The 22,322-nt window shown below is 40.8% G+C and overlaps 1 protein-coding gene across 9 annotated transcripts in view; it reads right to left on the reverse strand.

Annotated features, from left to right (window-relative positions):
- Positions 1-22,322, reverse strand: part of LOC140738872 (putative adenosylhomocysteinase 3) — a 100,999-nt gene that overhangs the window by 29,357 nt on the left and 49,320 nt on the right. For 3 of the 9 annotated variants that reach the window (XM_073066841.1, XM_073066848.1, XM_073066843.1), the window contains exons 2-6: positions 21,694-21,805; positions 20,112-20,141; positions 13,026-13,169; positions 6,771-6,871; positions 4,492-4,594 (exon numbers count right to left, since the gene is read on the reverse strand). In XM_073066841.1, the coding sequence (XP_072922942.1) occupies positions 4,492-4,594; positions 6,771-6,871; positions 13,026-13,169; positions 20,112-20,141; positions 21,694-21,805 (490 nt within the window). The remainder of the gene's footprint in view (positions 1-4,491; positions 4,595-6,770; positions 6,872-13,025; positions 13,170-20,111; positions 20,142-21,693; positions 21,806-22,322) is intronic. The other 6 variants (XM_073066844.1, XM_073066850.1, XM_073066846.1 and 3 more) reach the window with 3 other exon arrangements.

Raw genomic sequence — 22,322 nt, forward strand, 5'->3', positions numbered from 1 at the left:
TTCCACCATATTATGGTCACTCTTACCCAAGGGGCCTCACACGACAAGCTTGCTAACTAACCTTTCCTCATTGCTCAATACCCAATCTAGAATGGCCTGCTCTCTAGTTGGTTCCTCGACACGTTGGTTCAGAAAACCATCCCGCATACATTCCAAGAAATCCTCTTCCTCAGCACCCTTACCAATTTGGTTCACCCAATCTATATGTAGATTGAAGTCACCCATTATAACTACTGTTCCTTTATTGCACGCATTTCTAATTTCCTGTTTAATGCCATCCCCAACCTCACTGCTACTGTTAGGTGGCCTGTACACAACTCCCACCAGCGTCTTCTGCCCCTTAGTGTTATGCAACTCTACCCATATCGATTCCACATCCTCCAGGCTAATGTCCTTCCTTTCTATTGCGTTAATCTCCTCTCTAACCAGCAATGCTACCCCACCTCCTTTTCTTTCCTGTCTATCCATCCCTCCTGAATATTGAATATCCCTGGATGTTGAGCTCCCATCCTTGGTCACCCTGGAGCCATGTCTCTGTGATCCCAACTATATCATATTCATTAATAACTATCTGCACATTCAATTCATCCACCTTGTTACGAATGCTCCTCGCATTGACACACAAAGCCTTCAGGCTTGTTTTTACAACACTCTTAGCCCTTATACAATTATGTTGAAAAGTGACTCTTTTTGCTTTTTGCCCTTGATTTGCCTGCCTGCCACTTTTACTTTTCACCTTACTACTTTTTGCTTCTACCCTCATTTTACACCCCTCTGTCTCTCTGCACTTGTTCCCATCCCCCTGCCACATTAGTTTAAAGCCTCCTGAACAGCAGTAGCAAACGCTCCCCCTAGGACATTGGTTCCAGTCCAGCCCAGGTGCAGACCGTCCTGTTTATACCGGTCCCACCTCCCCCAGAACTGGTTCCAATGCCCCAGAAATTTGAATCCCTCCCCCTTGTACCATTTTTCAAGCCACGTATTCAACTGAAATATTCTATTTCTACTCTGACTAGCACGTGGCACTGGTAGTAATCCAGAGATTATTACCTTTGTGGTCCTACTTTTTAGTTTATCTCCTAACTCCCTAAATTCACCTCGTAGGACCTCATCCCGTTTTTTACCTATATCATTGGTACCTATGTGCACCACGACCACTGGCTGTTTACCCTCCCATTCCAGAATGTCCTGCAGCCACTCAGAGACATCCTTGACCCTTGCACCAGGGAGGCAACATACCATCCTGGAGTCTCGTTTGTGGCCGCAGAAACGCCTATCTATTCCCCTTACAATCGAATCCCCGTCACTATAGCTCTCCCACTCCTTTTCCTTCCCTCCTGTGCCGCAGAGCCACCCATGGTGCAATGAACTTGGCTGCTGCTGCCTTCCCCTGATGAGACATCTCCCCCAACAGTATCCAAAACAGTGTATCTGTTTAGGAGGGAGATGTCCTCAGGGGACTCCTGCACTACCTGCCTACTGCTACACTGTCTAGTGGCCACCCCTTCCTTTCTGCCTGTGTAGCCTTTACCTGTGGTGTGGCCAACTCACTGAACGTGCTATTCACAACTTTCTCAGCATTGCGGATGCTCCAGTATGAATCCAATCGCAGCTCCAGATGCTCAATGCGGTCTGCCAGAAGCTGCAGTTGGACACACTTCCTGCACACATAGTTGTCAGGGACACTGGAAGTATCCCTGATTTCCCACATGCTGCAGGATGAACAAACCACGGGGCCGATCTCAGCTGCCATGACCTACCCAATAATTGCCTCAACTTTTGAAACTTTCTCCTTTGAAAGGAACTTACCCGGCCTTACCTCACTTGAAGTGAAGCTCGTCCTCAGCCCCTTCTCGTCGAAGCCTCTCGAGTCAAAGCCTCAAATCTCCACTCCTACACTGGCCCACTCACTCACTGGCCACTTTGCTTGAGGTAACCCTCTATTTATTTGTTTGAGCTTTTCAAACTGCTTGGTCACCTGACCTCGATTGCCCAATCAGCTGCTTTCTGCTGAGTCTGAGCTATTCAAATCTTGATTGTCTAATCAACGGCTTTCTGCTGAGCTATTCAAATCTTGATTGACTTGACTGCACAGTCCAACTGCCAAAATCTCTTGAGTCAAAGCCTCAAATCTCCACTCCTTCACTGGCCGCTTTGTACCAATGACATAGGTACGAAAAGGGAGATCATAAAAAGACAGATTTATAGGGAGTTGGGTAGAAAACTGAAAAGCAGGATCTCTAGGGTAGTAATCCCTGGATTGATGCCTGTGCCACATGCCAGTGAGGATGATGTGTACTATGATCATTTGGCAGACGAATTTGTGACTGAAGAATTGGTGTAATTCATTGCCACAGACAGCTGCCCAGGCTAGTTCATTGGGTATATTTAACGTAGAGGTTGATAGGTTCTTGATTAATCAGGGTTACAGAAACAAGGCCAGAATCTCATGTTTACCTTCAGATTAAGTTATTTTGCTTACCATGTACATAAATACTTTTACTCTGTTTAGACTTTGTTAGTAACTGTACCAGAACAAATATTGGGAGGAAATAGTAGCAATGACAAAGGTAAATCGAGTCACATTAGCCTTCTCAATATTTTTACATAAACAGCCCAATAGTTTTTGATATGCATGGGTAATATGGACACTGAAATTGCTTTCTAGATCTACTGCTTATTTGACAAACAAAATAGCATCGTGGCTAGTGCAATGCTATTATAGTTCAGGGCATCGGAATTCAGAGTTTAATTCTTACATCAGCTGTGATAAGTTTGTAGATTCTTCCCCGTGACCGTATGGGATTCCTCCGAGTACTCTCTCCCATTTTCTCCCACAGTCCAAAGATGGATTGGTTGGAAGGTTAATCAATCCCATGATTAGGCGAGGCGAGGGTGAAATAGGTGGGTTGCTGGCAGGTGTGGCTCCTTGGGCCAGAAGGACCTGTTCCGTGCTGTCTCTCTAAATATTTCTAAATAAGCTTCTTGTATTGACCATTGTTGCAATTACATGCCAGTTATGAAGTTAACATGAGACTTAAAGCAAGCTATCTGAAGTGATGCAAAGAACCTGTTTTGGTAAGATTTAAACTTCATATATATAAATTATGGATGAATTACCTACTCAAGACTCTTTGAAGGAAGTACTCATTGTTAAATACTCCAAGAGAACTGCACAGGCGAGGAGTAACTATTACATTTTTTTCTTCCAACGTAGACTTGTGATTTCAGGTTTTAATTGTTATTCAATACCTAAAATCCTTTCTTTTTTTAAAAACACTTTTCAATCCAATCTGTTTTTTGTCCTTCAATATAATCTTCAATGCTTAGAACAAAGAGCTGTCAAGCTGAAGAACAGGCCCTTCAGCCTATAATGTTGTGTTGAACTAAGATAGCAATTAAAAGCCTAACTAAACTACTCTGCCTACCCAAGGCCCATATCCCACCAGTCTCTGCACATTCATGTGCCTATCTAAGAGCTTCTTAAATAGCTCTATCTTATTTGCCTCAACTACCAACTCAGGCAGCACATTCCAGGGACCCAGTATTGTGAATTTTTTAAAAAGAGAGCAATTGTCCTATGGATATTTTGAAATTGCCCTATGGATATTTTGAACTTACCCCCATCCAACCTGGATGAGTGAAATGCCAATGACTGAAGGCAAGGTATCCAAATTGAGTGGCAACCAACTGACTATACTGAAATTCACTTTGAGGTATGCGATCTTCAAAATACACTGCAGCCTCTTACCAAGACCTCCTTGACAGCACTTGCCAATCTACTTCTACCAGAGGCATAGGAGCAGATGGAATTCCTGCCATCTGCAAACTCAATTATCCCTTCATTGTAACTGGCTCTCAGTCTCAGTGCTCCCTACCCAATGAATAGTCACTCCCCAGATTGTAGTGGATCAAGTCATCTTCATCAATTAATGAAAGACAACGAATAAATGGGCACAGTACCAGTGACAGAGGTTTAATTCCTGCTACTATGTAAGGAGCTTGTATGTTCTCCCCGTGAACATGTGAGTTTCCTCCGGTGCGCTGCTTTCCTCCCATAGTACAAAGACTTATCAGTTGGTAGGCTTATTGGTCATTGTAAATTGTACCATGATTAAATTGGGGATTGGTGGGTGGCATAGCTCGAAGGGCCTACTCAGTGCTGTATCTCAATGATTAACAAAAAGTTTAAACATTTAAAAAAATAAAAAGACCTCATATGCCATAGTGCAAAAACTTGGTAAGAATAATGAGGCAAGGCCATCAAACTGGTAACAAAAGTTGGTCCTTCACTCCTAAAATTTACTCGGAACATTGCATATGGGACTATTTATTTACTTTATTTAAAAAAGTTCATTAAGTATTTGTAGAACAACATTGAAAGACACAAGACACTGGCAGACTTAGAAAAAAGGGGAGAGACAAAACACAATGATAAAAGGTACTGTGAAGAATGGAGAAAATGAATCCTATTGGTGAAATTTCCATTACCATTCTCAGCCAGAGCAGCAGCCACTTCATTCTGGGTAGAATAAATGTTACAGGCAGCCCACCTGCACTGTGCTCCAAGAGCAGCAAGCGTCTCCATCAGCACCTGCGCCACAAACAAACAAAAGGCCGTATTTGAAGTTTACATTATTGCTTTCTTTAAATTACTCTATATGACTGCACTGTCTGATTCTACCTTCTGTAGTACCTTGCTTTATTCAGGAGAAAACTTATATTTATTATCCCAGAATTAGGGTAGAAAGAGACACTGCATATATTTTATATCAACTGAAGCACACCCATTTAAACAATTAAAATTGCAAATTTTTGTTCATTTAAGGACTATTTGAACTTTCCTGTTAAAGTAATCTGTTGAGATCCTGGGTAAAATAGGCTGCTGCAAAATTCTAATTTCATTCCAGCAGGATTAACAGACAAGATATGCAATAAAACATGCAGAAGAGTTTTAATTTGTTGTCAGCACTTTCTGCTAATGGTCTCTAGCGCCAAAGAATCAGGGTGGGTCACTCCTCCACCTTCAACAGCCACCATGAAATGAGAAGAGAAACTTTCAGTATGAATAATCAGTTAATGTGAGAGAAGTCACACTTTGGTGGAACTTAAGAACAAAAGGCATTGAGCGTAACCGTGCAATTATTACATTTTGCGCACAGAACAGTACAGCACAGGAACAGCCCTTTCAGCCCACAATGCTGTGCTGAAACAATTACATTAGTAATCAAATGGTTAACTAAATTAATCCCTTCTGCCTACACAATGTCCATATCCTTCCATTTTTTTCATATTCATGTGCCTATCCAAGCTTCTCTAATGTATCTACCTCTATCCCAGGCAGCACATTTCATGCATCCACCACTCACTGTGTTAAAAAAAATTACCCCTCGCACCTCCTTTGAAAATACCCCCTCTCACCTTAAATGCATGCCCTCTGATATTAGATATTTCAACCCTGGGAAAAAGGTACCGTCTTGTCTACTTTACCTATGCATCTCATAAGCTTATAAACCTCTATCAGTTCCTTCCTGCAATGGGGCAGCCAGAACTGTCTGCATTACTCCAGATGCAACCTAACTAGAGTTTTATAAAGCTGCAACACAACTTCATGACTTTTGAATTCAGTGCCTCAACTAGTAAAGCCAAACATGCCATTTGCCTTCGCTGTGTAGCCACTTTCAGGAAACGATGGACTTTAAGATCGCTCCATTCATCAACACTGTTAAGGGTCTTGCCCTTAAAGATGCACTCTTCACATTTGATCTACATTTATATTTTCCCTAGCAGTGAGACTTGGAAAAAATAGTACAAATTTAAATACAAAGAATAAAAATTCTAATCCTGTATGAAATAAAGGGATGTGCAGAATTTGACAATGTACAGCTCAAAAGTGCCATCTGCAGGAGAGGGCGTATCAGAGCCTCTTCCTCAGCACACACTGAAGCCACAGAAACTGTTTTGGGAATAGTTACAAATGTAAAACTACACCAGTGACATCATGAATCACATATACAAGGTAAAAAGGACAATAATCATTCCATATAATAGAGAGGTGCTGGAGTTCAATGTAGAAGAACAAGTTATTGACAGCTCCTCACCCCTAGACGACCTAGGAGCCTTTCTCCAGTTTTTTTTTGGCTGTACATAGACAAATATCACTATAGGAAACATCCAAGGGAGTAAAGAAGCAAAAACTAAAATAAAAAGTTCTTAGTGTCTAAAACTAAATTTAGAAGCAGCTGGGAAATCATTTATGGCCCACTAGCAAAGAGCATCAGAACAGAAAGAAGTCTTATCTCTGGCTCAAGGACAGAATACTGTAGATCTCTAGCAAAAGGTCCTTAATTCCATGAGCAAACTTCTTTAGCTTTCTGTGCCAATGTTCATTTTACACAAAGTTTTATAGAAAGAATTTTCATGCTTAGGAGAATAGACTAAATTAGATCTAGAGTTCTGTACAGTGTATCAGAATCAGGTTTATAATCACTGACATTATGTCATGAAATTTGTTGTTTGTCAGCAGTACAGTGCAAGAATTAAGTTACAATAAAAATAAAATAAATAAATAGTGCAAAAGAGAAATAGTTAAGTAATGTTCATAGGATCATGAACTGTTCAGAAATCTGATGGCGGAGGGGGAAGAAGCTGTTCCTAAAACGAGCGTTTTCAGTCTCCTGTCTGGAGGGCATGTTCTGGATGGCAAGTTAACAGACTCACCATGCAGTCTCCTGATTTTAATAATCAGCGTTCTAAAGCTGGACACTCACCGCAGTCTGGGCTGTAATGTGAGTACAGCCAACTATCTTTGCTCCAGCCAATGGCTTTTCCCCCTGTGCTCGTTTCCGTAGTGCCATAAGTGCTGGCATCTCTGCACCAGAATAAGAACAAACACATGATGAGTGATGAACTTTATTGATTCCTCTGGCTTGCAATTAAAGTACACTGGAACTCCAATTTGTTCCATTTTAATCCACAGACAAAAGAATAACACAAGATTGAAAGACACAGTTACATCACACAAGGATAATATTTAGCTAACATTAAATACTGGGACTATTTGGATTACTGGTTAAAACTAAACTTGATAAGGCTTAACACCAAAGCCACCCTAACTTCTCCTATGCAGTACTCATAGAAAAGTACAGCAGAGAAACAGGCCCTTCAGTCAGTCTAGTTTGTGCCAACCCATTTAAACTGCCTGGTCCCATCGACCTGCATCCGGACCACAGCCCTCCAGACCCTTGCTGTGCAAACTTATCTTAAATGTTGAAATTGAGCTCGCATGCTCACTTGCACTGGCAGCTCAATCCACAATCTCACCATTCTACGATTGAAGTTTCCCTCATGTTCCCCTTAAACTTGTTACCTTTCACCCTTAATCTCTGGCTGTAATCCCACCCTAACACAGTGGAAAAAGTCTGCTAGCATTTACCCTATCTATACCCCTCATAATCTTGTATACTTCTATCAAATCTCCCCTCAATATTCTATGCTCCAAGGAATAAAGTCCTAACCTATTCGATCTTTCCTTATAACTCAGGTCCACCAGTCCCAGCAACATTTCTTGTAAATTCTCTCTGTTCTCTTTCAATGTTATTTACATCTTTCCTGTAGGTAGGTGACCAATACTGCACACAATATTCCAAATTAGGTCTCACCAATGTCTTATCCAACTTCAACATAACATCCTGTACTCAATAGTTTGATTTATGAAGGCCAATGTGCCAAATGCTTACTTTATAGCCCTATCTACCTGTGCTGCCACTTTCCATGAATTATGGACCTGTATTCCCAGATCCCTTTGTTCTACCACACTCCTCAATGTGCTTCTATTCACTGTAGTAGGACCAGACTGGGTTGTGCTTACAAAATGCAACCGTGTACTTGCTGTATTAAATTCCAGCTGCCATTTTTCCAGCTGGTCTAGATCCCACTGCAAGCTTTGCTGTCCACTACACTCCCAATCTCTGTGTTATTTGCAAACCTGCTGATCCAATTAACCACATTGTCATCTATATCAACGATCTGGATGATAAACAATGGACCCAGCACCAATCTCTACAGCACTACACTAGTCACAGGCCTCCAGTCAGACAGGCAACTATCTACTACCACTCTCTGGCTTCTCCCACAAAGTTGATGGTGCCTTGCCTTCATCAATTTTTCTGGTAACTTTCTTGAAAAACTATGCAAAATTAGTTAGACACGACCTACCTACCACGTACAAACCCATGCTGACTATTCCTAATCAGTCCACGTCTATCCAAATACTCATATATCCAGTACCTTAGAATACCTTCCAATAACCTCCCACCTCTGATGTCAGGCTCACAGGACTAAAATTCCCTTGTTTATTTTTTGAACCTTCCTTGAACAGCAGAACAACATTTGCCATCCTCTTATCCTCTGGCACCTCACCTGTCATTAAGGATGATTTAAATATTCCTGCTAGGGCTCTGCAATTTCTGCACACCTCCCGCAGGATCCAAGGGAACACCTTATCAGACCCTTATTTGCCTCAAGATAGCACACACCTCCTCCTCTGTAATTTGTATAGGGTCCATGATCTCACTTCTATAGACTCAGTGTCCATTTAAGCAAAAAATCCATTTAAGATCTCCCTCAAACAACAGAACATTCGCACATGCTGGAAATCCAGGCAACACACCCTGCCAAAGGGTCTCAGACCAATACATCAACTGTACTTTTTTTCCATAGATGCTGCCTGGTCTGCTGAGTTCCTCCAGCATTTTGAGTGTGTTGCTTAAGATCTCCCTCATCTCTTTTGGCTCCACACAGTTCACCATTCTGATCTTCCAGAGAACCAATTTTGTTCGTTGCAATCCTTTTGCTCTTAACATATCTGTAAAACCCCTTAGGATCAAATTCTCCTTCACCTTGTCTGCTAGAGCAATCTCATGGCTTCTATTAGCCTTCCTGATTTCCTTCTCGAGTCTTTTCTTGCATTTCTTCTTTTCCAGAAGTACATTATTTGTTCCTCCCTGCCTCTACCTGCTATGCACCACCATTTTTTTCCCCCTTAACCAAGGCCATATCTCCTGAAAACCAAGGTTCCCTAAACCTGTTATCTTTACCTTTTTATTCTGATTGGCATATACAAGCTTTGTACTCTCAAAATTCACTTTTGAAGGCCTTCCACTTACCAAGTACACCTTTGCCATGAAAAAAGCCTGCCTCAATCTATACTTACCAGATGATTGCCGATACCATCAAAATTTGCCTTTCTCCAATTTAGAATGAACATGCAGACCAGACCTATCACTATGGTCACTGCCCTGTTTCATTCCCCAATATTGCACACTCTCACGATGGGACTTCTATGCACTGAATACACTTGACAAACTCTATCCCATCTAGTCCATTTACAGTATGGGAGCCCCAGTCAATACATGGAAAGTTAAAATCACATAGTATAACCACCTTTCATTTCTTGCAACAGTCTGCGATTCCTCTACAAGCTCATTACTCTAAATCCTGCAGACTGTTGGGTGGTCTGTAATATAGCCCCATTAATCTGGTCATGTCTTTCTTAATTCTTCAGTTCTTCCTATAAAGCCTCACGTGAAGAGTTCTCCAGTCCTCCCTGACTGAGTACTGCTGCGACACTTTCCCTGCCTGGTAAAGTTACCCCTGTCCCTTCAATCCTTCTCTCTGTGCACATCTCAAACAACAGAACCACAGAAAATTAAGATGCCAGCCCCCACCCCTCCTGCAACCAAATCTCACTAACGGCCACAATATATTTGCATGTGTTGATCCATGCCCTGAGCTCACCTGCTTTTCCTATGATCCTTTTTGCTTTGAAATACATGCAGCACAATGCTCAACCTTTTGATTCCTGACTTTGTCTGAAGTCTTAACACCATTTGTCTCCACAACCTCTCCACTATTTATTCTGGCACTCTCATTCCCATCCGCTTGCCTGTAATTCTAGTTTAAACCAACCCCCACCCGTCATGCAGCAGTGGCAAAGCTTCATGCTAAAATATTAGTCCCCCTCCATTTCAGGTGCAAACTGTCTCTTCTATACAGGTCCCACCTTCCCTGGAAGAGAGCCCAATACAGATGTCCCCCACTTTACACCACTTAATTTTTATGAAACACCTACATTAGTACCTGTTTTTGCTAACCGGAAGAAATCCAAAGAGGATTTTCGCTTTTACGCAAAAAAGGTTCCTGCTTTAAACTTGTGTTTACCCCGAGAAAGTCTACCATGACCATGAAGCCTTGCTCGGGCAGGTGTGTGCGCGTGCCTGTACGTGCGCATGTGTGTACGTGCCGATTGTTTCCTACAAATCGGTTTTGGCCAAATCTTCCTGATTCTGTTAAGTGAAACTACACTGTACATAGAACATAGAATAGTACAGCACAGTACAGGCCCTTCGGCCCACAATGTTGTGCCGACCCTCAAACCCTGCCTCCCATATAACCCTCCACCTTAAATACCTCCATATACCTGTCTAGTAGTCTCTTAAACTTCACTAGTGTACCTGCCTCCACCACTGACTCAGGCAGTGCATTCCACGCACCAACCACTCTCTGAGTGAAAAACCTTCCTCTAATATCCCCCTTGAACTTCCCTCCCCTTACCTTAAAGCAATGTCCTCTTGTATTGAGCAGTGGTGCCCTGGGGAAGAGGCGCTGGCTGTCCACTCTGTCTATTCCTCTTAATATCTTGTACACCTCTATCAGGTCTCCTCTCATCCTCCTCCTCTCCAAAGAGTAAAGCCCTAGCTCCCTTAATCTCTGATCATAATGCATACTCTCTAAACCAGGCAGCATCCTGGTAAATCTCCTCTGTACCCTTTCCAATGCTTCCACATCCTTCCTATACTGAGGCGACCAGAACTGGACACAGTTCTCCAAGTGTGGCCTAACTAGAGTTTTATAGAGCTGCATCATTACATCATGTCTCTTAAACTCTATCCCTCGACTTATGAAAGCTAACACCCCATAAGCTTTCTTAACTACCCTATCTACCTGTGAGGCAACTTTCAGGGATCTGTGGACATGTACCCCCAGATCCTCCACCCTACCAAGTACCCTGCCATTTACTTTGTACTCTGCCTTGGAGTTTGTCCTTCCAAAGTGTACCACCTCACACTTCTCTGGGTTGAACTCCATCTGCCACTTCTCAGCCCACTTCTGCATCGTCTTGATCATATCATTCCTGCTTTTACTATATGTTAGTGTTATTCTAGGTTTTATGTGCTATGTGGTATGATTTGGTAGGTTATCCTTTGGGCCTGGGAACACTTAAAAATTTTTCCCATATAAATTAATGGTAATTGCTTCTTCACTTTACGCCATTTTGGCTTACGAAAGGTTTCAAAGGAATGCTCTACTTTCAGATAGCGGGGGAAACCTGTAATCCAAAAATCTGACACCCTTCCTCTGACACCAACTCCTTAGCCACGTGTTAAACTGTATAATCTTCCTATTTCTGGCGTCATTAGCACATGGCATAGTAGCAATCCTGAGATCCTAACTCTCTAGGTCCTTCTTTTTAACTTAGCACCCAACTCTCTGAACTCCTAAACCAGAACGTCACTCTTTCTACCTACATGGACCATGACCTCTGGTTGTTCACATTCCCATTTAAGAATCCTGAGGACTTGATCCGTGATGTCCCAGACTCTAGCAACGCAAAATCTGGGAATCTTATTCTTGTCCACAGAACCTCCTTTCTGTTCCCCTAACTAATGAATCCCTATCACCACAGCTCAACACCGCCCCTCCCTTCTGAGTCACAGAGTCAAATGCGGGACCAGTGACCTGACCACTGTGGCTTTCTTCTGCTTGGTCATCCCCCCCATCCCGCCCCCGACCCTCCACCCTTGTCCAAAGTGGTATACTTATTATTAAGGAGCTGGCCACAGGGATAGTCTGCACTAGTTGATTATCCCCTTTCCCCTTCCTGACTGGTTCCTGCACCTTAGGTCAACTATCCCTCTATCACCCCCTTCAGCCTCCCGAATGATCCAGAGTTCATTAGTTTCGGCTCCAACTGCTTAACGCAGAGTGTTAGAAGCTGCAGCTGGATGCACTTCTTGTAGGTGTAGTCGTCAGTAATTAAACAACAGGTATTCTTGGTTTTTATTCAGAAAGTATCAAGTATATGTACAGCTAGTTTCAAAGTCAGACATAGAAAGAAAATGATCAAGAAAAAAAAACAGATGATCATAAACTTTGTTTACCACTCAATGCCATGTTTTAGCTCAATACTACTTAGCTCCAGAAGTTGTCCAATAAATTCAGGGAACTAAAATAAAAATCAGGAAAACTCGAAGGATGATCAGAAGGAAACAACTTCATTTATCATGCTCAATTAAGCAAAACCAGACAAGGCGATTTCATTGACCACATGCTTATTATCCGTTAATCCACTAACCTGCTATGTGACGCAATTGCTGCCCTTTCAACTTTCTCTTGAAAACATACAGCCGGAAACCCACTACATCAGCACACCACCCATTCCAGAAGCACACTACTCTCTGGGAAAAAACACCATCTAATATCCATCCAATCAATTGCTACATTTGCTCAGTTTAAACTCACATTCCTCTGGTCCAATCTGTTAAACTGGAACAACCTACTGTTTTCCTTTTGGCAAGAGTGTAAGCTTTGTCAAGCGGATTGCACCAAGTATTTTGCACTGAAATTCTGAGTTGGATCTGGGACGATGTAGAGATGAAGGACTGAAATGATTACTTTTTACCTTTCACACTGACTGGTGTTGTTGGCTTTACGGTGATGGTTCAGTCTGCTGAAATTGAAGCATAATTTCTGGTGACTGCTGCAAAAAGAACAGCCCAGTCTGTTTTGTTTGGCTTTTAAAATACTTATTTATTATGGGGAGAGTAACATTTCAATGAAAACTTCGGACAGCTTCTGCAATTTGATGAAGCCCATAGATTTATCGTATTTTGAGAACAGCTCAGGATGATAATTGAATAAAGACCACTGTTGATGACGACAAAATAAAAGTACAAAACTCTCACCTTGTTCTGCAATTTCAATCTCCCTACGCCCAAAGTCTGCCTGTTTGATGTTCTTGATGCAGAAGTCACCAGTGCCCTTCGAATTTTTCTGTTGCTTATCACGAGGAGATGTTTCATCATCTGAGCTATCTGTATAAGATGCCGCTAGAGAACAACAATGAACAATTAGCATAACAGAGGAATACCACTCTTTTAGCTCCCGGCCTAGTCAGTGATTCTTTTCCCACAGGATCTCATTGGGACCGTAGGGTCCATGCCAGTGCCTGGCACAGCAATCCTGTTTCCTACCCCACGCAATACCCTGCCTCCCAAAACATTCTTACTGATATGCCCAGCAACTCCTCTTTGACTCTTCTTGCCAATAATCTTTACAAAGGGCTCATTTAGGTATTCAATTACAGTACCAGCACATTTCTGGGATGACAGCAAACTGGAATACCCAGAAGAAACCCATGTAATTAAAGAGAGAAAAATAAGTCCACACAGACAGCGCCTGAAGGGTCACAAGGCTACAAAATCTTACAATCTCATTAAAGTCACTGTGCAGATGCACAAAAACTATTTTAAGAACACACTGTACAATCAAATTGCAAAATAGCTTCGATTAGGCACACGTACAGATAACCAGAATGGTTAAGCATTTACTGAATTGACCTTCTTAAGACTGCTTTATTCATGTAGATAAAGGTGAATAAATGCCTTGGAGAGTCACAGCAGGCAGCATAATTCTCAAGATATTTTTCAGTAAACTAATACTATTTCAAGTGAGCATATATCCAAAAGAACATAGAACATTACAGCATAGTACAGGCCCTTCAGTCCATAATGTTGTGCTAACTTTTTAAATCTGCTCCAAGTTCAATCTAACCCTTCCTTCCTACATAACCCTCCATTTTTCTATCATCCATGTGCCCTCCAAGAGAGTTTGTTAAATGCCCCAAGGGAAGAGGAGGCCCAGCAATGAAACTTACTTCTTGACCTTAACATTTAAACATTTGTTGTAAGATTTCAAATTTAATATGATTATTTAGCTGAGCACTACTTCACCGAAGTCCAAGAAGTATTTATGCTCAGAGAAGTAAATTAGGTAAATTTTAAGTAAATGGTCCAGGTACTCTTAAAGGAAACATCCTCTCAACATTTATCCAGCAAAAATCACCCTCAGAGTCTCAGGGAGACACAAACTTCTGAGGGGAGATCAAAACAGTGGGACAACCAATATATCACAAGCATCACTGGGGAGTGAAACAAAAGGTACTTTTGAGGTCAAGAACCATTCATCAGAACTGGAAAAATAACAAAATTAATGAGCTTAAAGCCACAGAAACAATTACTTTTGAATAAAATCAGGAAATTATGTGGCAGCAACTCAATCCATAAATGCACAACAAACTTTAGAATGGGAAGAATTGTGAGCTAAGTGACTTTGACTGTGGAATGACTGTTGGTGCCAGACAGGGTGGTTTGTGCATCTCAGAAACTGAAGGACTAAGAGTATCAAAGCAGGAATGGGATAGATATTAGTGATTGAAATCTCAGAGTCACCCTTGTGCACTGAACAGAGGTGCAGTGATTACCAAATCTGCCTTCAACCTCTCCAATATAGAGGTCACCACATCATGGACTAAATGGAGGAAGCCAATCACTGGCACTTCAGCCCTGCTTCTCTCGCTCTGATGCTGCTGGTCCTGATGAACACTCAGCAATCACTGTTCTTATTTCAGATTTACAGCACCTGCTATTTTTTGTTCCATATTCTGAGAACAGTTGACAAGATAAGTTGTCAGACCTCACCTATGCAAGATGTAAATGAGGAGGAATTTCTTTCCTCATGAATCTTTCGAAATTTCTAACCCACAAGTATGGATGTTAAGACACTGAACTTAATCGAGGTTGAAATGGGAAGAGTTTTTGGACTACAGAGGAACCATTAGTTATCGAAAAATTGCAGGAACCTAGAATTGAGGCAAGGATCAGCTGTGGCCTTATTGAAAAGCAGAACAAATGAGTGACTACATGATCTACACCTGCTCTACTGCTCCACTTTATTACCAGGTCTCCTGAAAAGACATCTACTTTTTCCACTGGTTATGTATAATTGGAAGACATTACCTCATTTCCATTACATAACTTTACACATTGGCAAATTGTGAACTGTGCAATTAGTCTCCTCATAGGAATGCTCCTTCCTTACTCTTGACCTACATTACAAATACTGCTTCACAACCGAGCTTTAAAGTGCCACCCAAGCTTTAATATTTCAACTCAGTATTCAACACCATCATCCCCTCAGAACTAATGAACAAACTTTACAAACTGGACCTCCGTACCACCCTCTGCAACTGGATCCTTGACTTCCTATATCAGGAGACCACAGTCAATGCAGATCGGCAATACAGTAACATCACCGCTTCGCTATCAATACAGGTACACCTCAAGGATGCATGCTTGACTCATTGTTCCACAATCTCTACACACAACTGCATGGCTAAGCACTGCTTGAACACCTTCGATAAATTCACCAGTGACAACTGTTGTTGGTAGAATCTCAGGTGGCAACAAGGAGACAAAGGAGTGTGTTAGATCAGTTGATGGAGTGGCATCTGAACAACAATCTTGCATCTATTGTTAGCAAGACCTAGGAATTGATTGTGAACTTCACAGAAAGGAAAGTCAGGCAGACACACGTCACTCTTCATTAAAAGGCCAGCAGTGGAAAGGGTAAGCAGCTTCAAATTCATGGGTGTCAACATCTCAGAGAACCTATCCTGTCTCAACACAATGATGCAATCAAGAAAAAATGCCAGTGGCTCTACTTCACTTGGAGTTCAGAGGAGATTTGGTACGTCACTAAATCTCGCCAGATCTACAAACTTGCTCTCTGCTCCATGTTGACAAATATGGTACTGTGCAAAAGTCCAGGTGCTCTAGCTATATGTGCCCAAGACTTTTGCATAGTACTGCAAAGATCAAATCTGAGGTGTTGTTGGAGCAGCCTAGTGAGTAACTGCAGTCCATTTTGTGTACAGTAAATGCTGTCTGCCAATGGTGTATAGAATGAACATTTGGGTTTGTGGATAACTAACTACCAAATGGGTTGTTTATCCTAGAAGATGACAAGCTTCTTCTGCCCCCTTTTTCAGTTCTGATGAAGAATCTTATCCCAAAATGCCAATAGTTTATTCCCCTCCATAGATATCGCCCGACTTGTTGAGTTTGTCCAGCATTTGCAGAACCTCTTATGTTTTCTGTACGTTAAGCTTTAGTGTTGATGAAGCAACATTCATTCAGGCAGGTGCATAGTAGTCCATGATGCTCCTGACTTTCACGCAGTAGATGGTTTTGGATATCAGCCAATGATCTGCTCTTGTATTAATGTGCTGTTCCAGTTCAGTATCTGGTTAAGGTTGCCCTCAGAATGCCAATGGCGAGGGACTTGGTAATGATAGTGCTGTCAAATGTCAAGGGAAACTAGTCAGACTCACTCTGGTTGGAGCACAAATTTTTTTACAAGGTGTCTGGGCTTTGCTGCATTTTTGCTGAGGAGTTGCAAATGGAAGTGAATATCAGGCAATCAACAAAAAATATACCCACTTGTGACCTTCTAAAGGAAGGCTGGCTGAAGATGAAGCAGTTGAAGATGGTTGGCTCTCGGACACTGTTGTGAGGAAATTCTGCACTGATTAGCTAGACAAAGATACCTGACCTCCAACCAACCTAAACAATCTTCACTTAAGCAGGGTATAACTCCAGATGTTGAAGTGGTTTCTCATTGATGTCCATCAGCTGCAGTTTTACTAGGCTGCCTTGATGCCACACCTTGTCAAATGCTGTCCTGATGTCAAAGGCAGTCACTCATCTCATGTCCAAAGTTCAGCTCTCTGGTCAATATACAGTATGCATCAAGACTGTGCCAAGATCTGAAACAGAAGGATCCTGCTGATACCCAAAATGTGCAATATTTAAAAGATGATTACTGAATATGTGCCACTTGAGAGCTCTGTCAATGATACTTTACTGATGATTGAGAGCAGACGGATTGCAGATTGTGGTAACTATCTGCTATTGTTGAACAGGACACATCCTGGGCAACTTGCACATCATCAGATAGACACCAGTATTGTAACTGTACTAGGACAGCTTGGCTAGAGTTGTGGCTGGTTATCAAGAACATCTCCAGAACTATTGCTAAAATGTGGCTTGACCCCATAGTCTTTACTGTCTCAATTGTAGATTCCTGATAAACCTGACAAATAATATCAAATTAGGAACTGCTCAGTTCTCAATGATAACAAACATGTAGGATTGGTTTTAAGCTTTGATAGATCAAAAGAAGACTGCCAGAACAATGTGGAGCTTCACACCTTTCCTAAATGCTCAAAAGGGTAGTTTCCCCGTTCCCTTTCAATTTTCTAATGGTTACAATTAATAGTAGAGGTAAATTCTAGTTACAAGAGTCTAGTCTGCCTTCTTGATGTGTATCCTCATTCCCCCCACCCCACCACTGAAATTAAAAACAAGCTTGAGGTCTGTCCACAGCTGTTGCCCCATGGGTACATTGCAAAAGGCCTTGAGCCCCTGAACTTGTAACATCCTTATAGAACTCAGTGCTATCCCAACTCTTAATATTTTAAAGGTGTCTGATAATCAACAGTATAAAAAAGTGAAAATAATTATTTTATATTTGAACAGCTAAACATAACAAGGTGAATTAAAGAAAAATTATGAAATGTACATGTACTTAATTTAATTAAAAAAAGAGAACTGACTCTGGGCAGCCCTGGGATTAAGGCAAGGAGCTAGTAAGAAAGGACTCAACCCTTGGACCCTGTGCCAAGGCAAGCATGGAGGAGAAGGTCAAATTCAATACCAACTGACCTTGCACTCATCTCCAACTTCTGCACTCCAACGTGCACGAGTGAAAAACATTGATGTGCTAACCTGCAGAGTACGTCGCTGGCACAAGCAGAAACATTTCAGCTCAAGAATTAGGATCAACAAGTTCAAAGCTCACACCTTCAAATACAAGTCAACAACAAAGTTATGTTTCTGCTTGTGTATGCTAAAAGAAAAATATGCACAGCTCAGTGTCATCCAAAAGGGAGGAGGTAAACTAAAAGTCCCGCAAACTTGAGATTACAACTATCATAATACAAAAGTAAAGTAGAAAAATAAGTGATTACTGCCCAATATAAAAGTAGAGCTTTTACATAATTAAAGACACATTTTTGTCATCCTTTACCCAATTAATGATATTTTCTATCTATAACACCTTTATAAATCAGGAGAATACTTAGTAAACTGGCATTTTAGGTGTTTGAACTAGCTTTCAAAAATCTTAACATTGGGTACATTTACACTACTCACCTCCCTCTCAATAATTTTCAGTGGGTGTTTGAGTTACTTATAATCTGAAATTTAATTTAGTATGAAATATTATCTTTCTGTTTGAGATTATTAAACACTTAAATAATTTCCTACTTCACAAAATAAATAGATCCGTTTATTCAAGGTTTTTCTTCCTTAAAGTGACCTCCTTAGCAGATTCTGCCTTCCATACACTACACAGATGTTGAAAGAACTATAAAAGGCAAGGCAGTTACTTTGAAAAATAAGTAATCAGGGATTTGTCATAGCAAAAGTGTGCAAAAAAAATTAAATTGTCAAAACAGTATAAAAGTTAAAATAATCAGGGTGCTCCTCCCTCTTTTCCTTTCTTCCATGGCCTTCTGTCCTCTCCCTATCTGATTTCCCCCCCCCCCCACCACAGCCCTGTATCTCTTTCGCCAATCAACCTCCCAGCTCTTTAATTCACCCCCTCTCCCCTTCCCATTTTCACCTACCACCTTGTGGTTTTTCCTGCCCTCCCTCCACTTTCTTACTCTGACTTCTCATTTCCCACCACCCCGCCCCCAATCCTGATGAAGGGTCTCAGCCCAAAACGTCGACTGTATTCTTTTCCACAGATACTGCCTGGCCTGCTGAGTTCCACCAGCATTCTGTGTGTTGCTTGGATTTAAAGCATCTGCAGATTTTTTCTTGCTTATAATTAAAATATTGTTCATTTACATTTTGTAACTAAAGTAATAGACATTGGCTAGATTAGGGTCACTAACTATGCTAAAATAGGAAATCTGGCACTAACAGATTAAGATTCAGTTTTATTAGAGTCATGTGATTTGGTATTTGAGAAGACAACCCCAGAGGTATGATTTATAACCATGAAGATTTCTAATTTACAATAGTTTAACATTGAACTGACAAAGAACTGCCTTCAGATATCTCCAAGATATGCCCCAATGACTTCAGTTATGAGTAAACTATAAAGTATTCCAATGACATTCTGCATTTCTCTTTTCAATGACACATCAGTAAGTGTTCAAATTTATAGTTACTAACAGAATTTCACACACCCTCTAGCCTACAAGTTCAATCTGAAATGTATTAGTTGGATATTAAGCAAACAAAGCAAAAGACATAATAGGGTTTTGACTGCTAGATTTTGCTGTGTTAACTCAGACTCTGGTAGAAGTCATGTGACTGGGAAACTCCTCTTCCTTCAGGTTCAACAGCCTATTGCCAATGATTACTACGTCAAATGGTGAGGGGTGAGTTCCAATGAACAAATCTGCACGAAGGGGAGAAAAAAAGACTAAAATCTCCCAAGAATATGGACCTGGAAATGTGTGTTGTGCTATTAGTGGACAAACAATAGCACCATAACTATTTATAGCAGAGCCATGGCTCTTTGTTACAAGTTAGCCTGTCTTTATAACAGAGGTTTACATTTCCTCAAAACAAAAGAGCATTTTTAGTGATTGTTTTCAGCATTTGAGCTCTAATACTGTCATTAGTAATTTCTAGACATCTACCTCCTGAAAAGAAGCAAAATTAAATTCATTTTGTAACAGAGTACTAGCTCATAGTGATTTATCTTCTCAACTGCGGTATGGTTTCCTCTGTGTCCTTTGAGATGAGATGTAACTGCAGCAGTTGAGTATGTATTGGGATGAGTAATTGCTTTCTCATACCTGTCTCTATGAACAGCTTCATTTTTTTTCCAAACTATTTCTACCAACTGCTTACCATTATTTTGCATAGACATACCCATCAGTTCTGGAGAGGAAGAAAAAAAGAGAAGCTGGTTAGTGGCTAGTTCCATCACTATAGAACGATGGTGAAATGCAGGCAGATTTGAATCAAGCAGCAAGTGTTTGCTTGAAGGTTAATGCAATCCAGTGCAAGCTGTCGGTTGTTTCCAGTAATATTTGCAGTAACTGGTGAGTACAGCCATTACCAGTGTATACAGAGGGTGGCTATTTCTAGACTTTCCTCTCAAAACACAGGATAATGCACAGAACTAATTTATTTACAGGAATCCTTTGTACAGGCTACAAAGTGTTGAACACTTTTTCGATTCTTGAACTTCTGTAACAAAATCAACAAGTTCCATTCAGGGGATAAAGAGAAAGGCCAATCTGACAGCCATTGAAAAAGGTATTAAAACAATGTTCAAATAGATGGACTGGTGACTTATAGTTAAGACTCAATAACTATAAAAGAAAACCAAATACAAGACACCCATGCATCCCTGTTAGTCTCTGACTTTGTACCCTCTAAAGCCATTGCTGCTGGTCCTTCATCTACCTCACATTCTCTCAAAGTTTCAAAGACACACCTTGGGCAAGGACATCCTATTATCATTATGTTTGAACTAGTTTCAAACTAAATTACACCAATAAGCACTGGTGATTCCTGTGAATTTCTGCCCCTATTATTTGCACCTCATGCCTAACTATTAAGTAACACTAGAGAATGAACTAGATGGTGTTAATGACTAGCAAAATGTATTTTGATATTTTGGTATTGTTCCTGTAATTTGGGGAAAGGATGAAATTGACCTGCTGTTCAGCCATGTTCCTGGAGAACATATCAGTTACAAAACTATTAGAAATCTCCCATCTGCTCTCCAGGAAGAACAGTACAAAAATGACTCCTCAGATTTTCTCTCCTCAATGTCTTCCTATGTTCAGCCCTTGAAGAACTTTAATTTTCTTCCCTCTGCAAGAGGCTGAGATCATAAATTCAAAGCCACGGTTGAAGCAAATGAATCTATATTATATCATTATTTACTGATTACCATTTTTCAGTGTCATGAATATATTTTTTCCCAACTGAACACACCTCAAATGGTCTTCAATCTGAATCCAACAAGAACTGTCCCATGGTTATGCCAAGATCAGCAACCTCACTAACTGCAGGTTCAAGTAACCAACTTGGAAAACTTGACGTGTTTACATCTTTGGACCTATTGGTAAAATCCAAACTAAATTTCTAATGATTTGTTCAAAAATAGCTTATTGTTATATATTCTATGTAAATATATAAACAAGCAAATTAGTGCAGGTCTTTTCAACTTCTAGGAAGTGAATGGCACATTACCTTTCATGCAGTAACAAAAGGCAAGCAGTGCAAATCAAATATGCTGCATCTTTACTGGAGAAGACACTAAGAAACTTCACCCAAAGTACTATGAACAGCTCTAGTTGAGATACTGTACGATGAATACCACTCAAGCACATACACAAGCAAACAACAGTGATAACTTTGGGCTGAGGAAGGGATTGATAAGGAAATGGTATATAGGGCATTTTATTGTATTGCCTACCTGAACTGTAGCTGTCCGTAGAGGATTGTGAGATTGATCGAGAAAGGGAACGGCGACCTATTTTTGTTGGACGTTTGTTGAATTCTTGCTTCTGATCAGCAAACTGGATCTGCTATTTATAAAGGGGGAAAAAAAGAGTATTTACTCTAGATTGGTTTAAAAAAAACTGGGAACAGTATTTTTCTCCAAATGTTTACTAACACCACAGACGTGGGATCTGGCCAGCATTTCGAAACCATTACCAAGGAAGGGAATAAAAGAAAGAGCGCAAGTCAGTTTGCCCCAAAAGGCAGGATTTAAAAAAAAATTAAAATAAGGTTGCAGAGCCCCTTCTATTGTTTCAAATCTACTCCCTAGTTACAGTGTTCAGAGCAAGAACATTTTTTCCCTCAGAATTTGCTACCAGAAAGCCTAAAGTCACCAGTCATGCTGTTGATAAATCAAAAGAAACCAATGAAATGTTACCAGATTAAACAACTGTTTGTAGCACATACAAAATGTTGAAAGAACTCAGCAGGTCAAGCAGCATCTATAGAGGAAAAAAAGCAGACTATGTTTCAGATCGAGACCAAGGCTGCCTGACTTGCTGAATTCCTCCAGAATTTTGTATGCATTACAAATATTTATTG

The sequence above is a fragment of the Hemitrygon akajei genome, chromosome 14 (assembly GCF_048418815.1).
Source record: "Hemitrygon akajei chromosome 14, sHemAka1.3, whole genome shotgun sequence".
NCBI lineage: Eukaryota > Metazoa > Chordata > Chondrichthyes > Myliobatiformes > Dasyatidae > Hemitrygon > Hemitrygon akajei.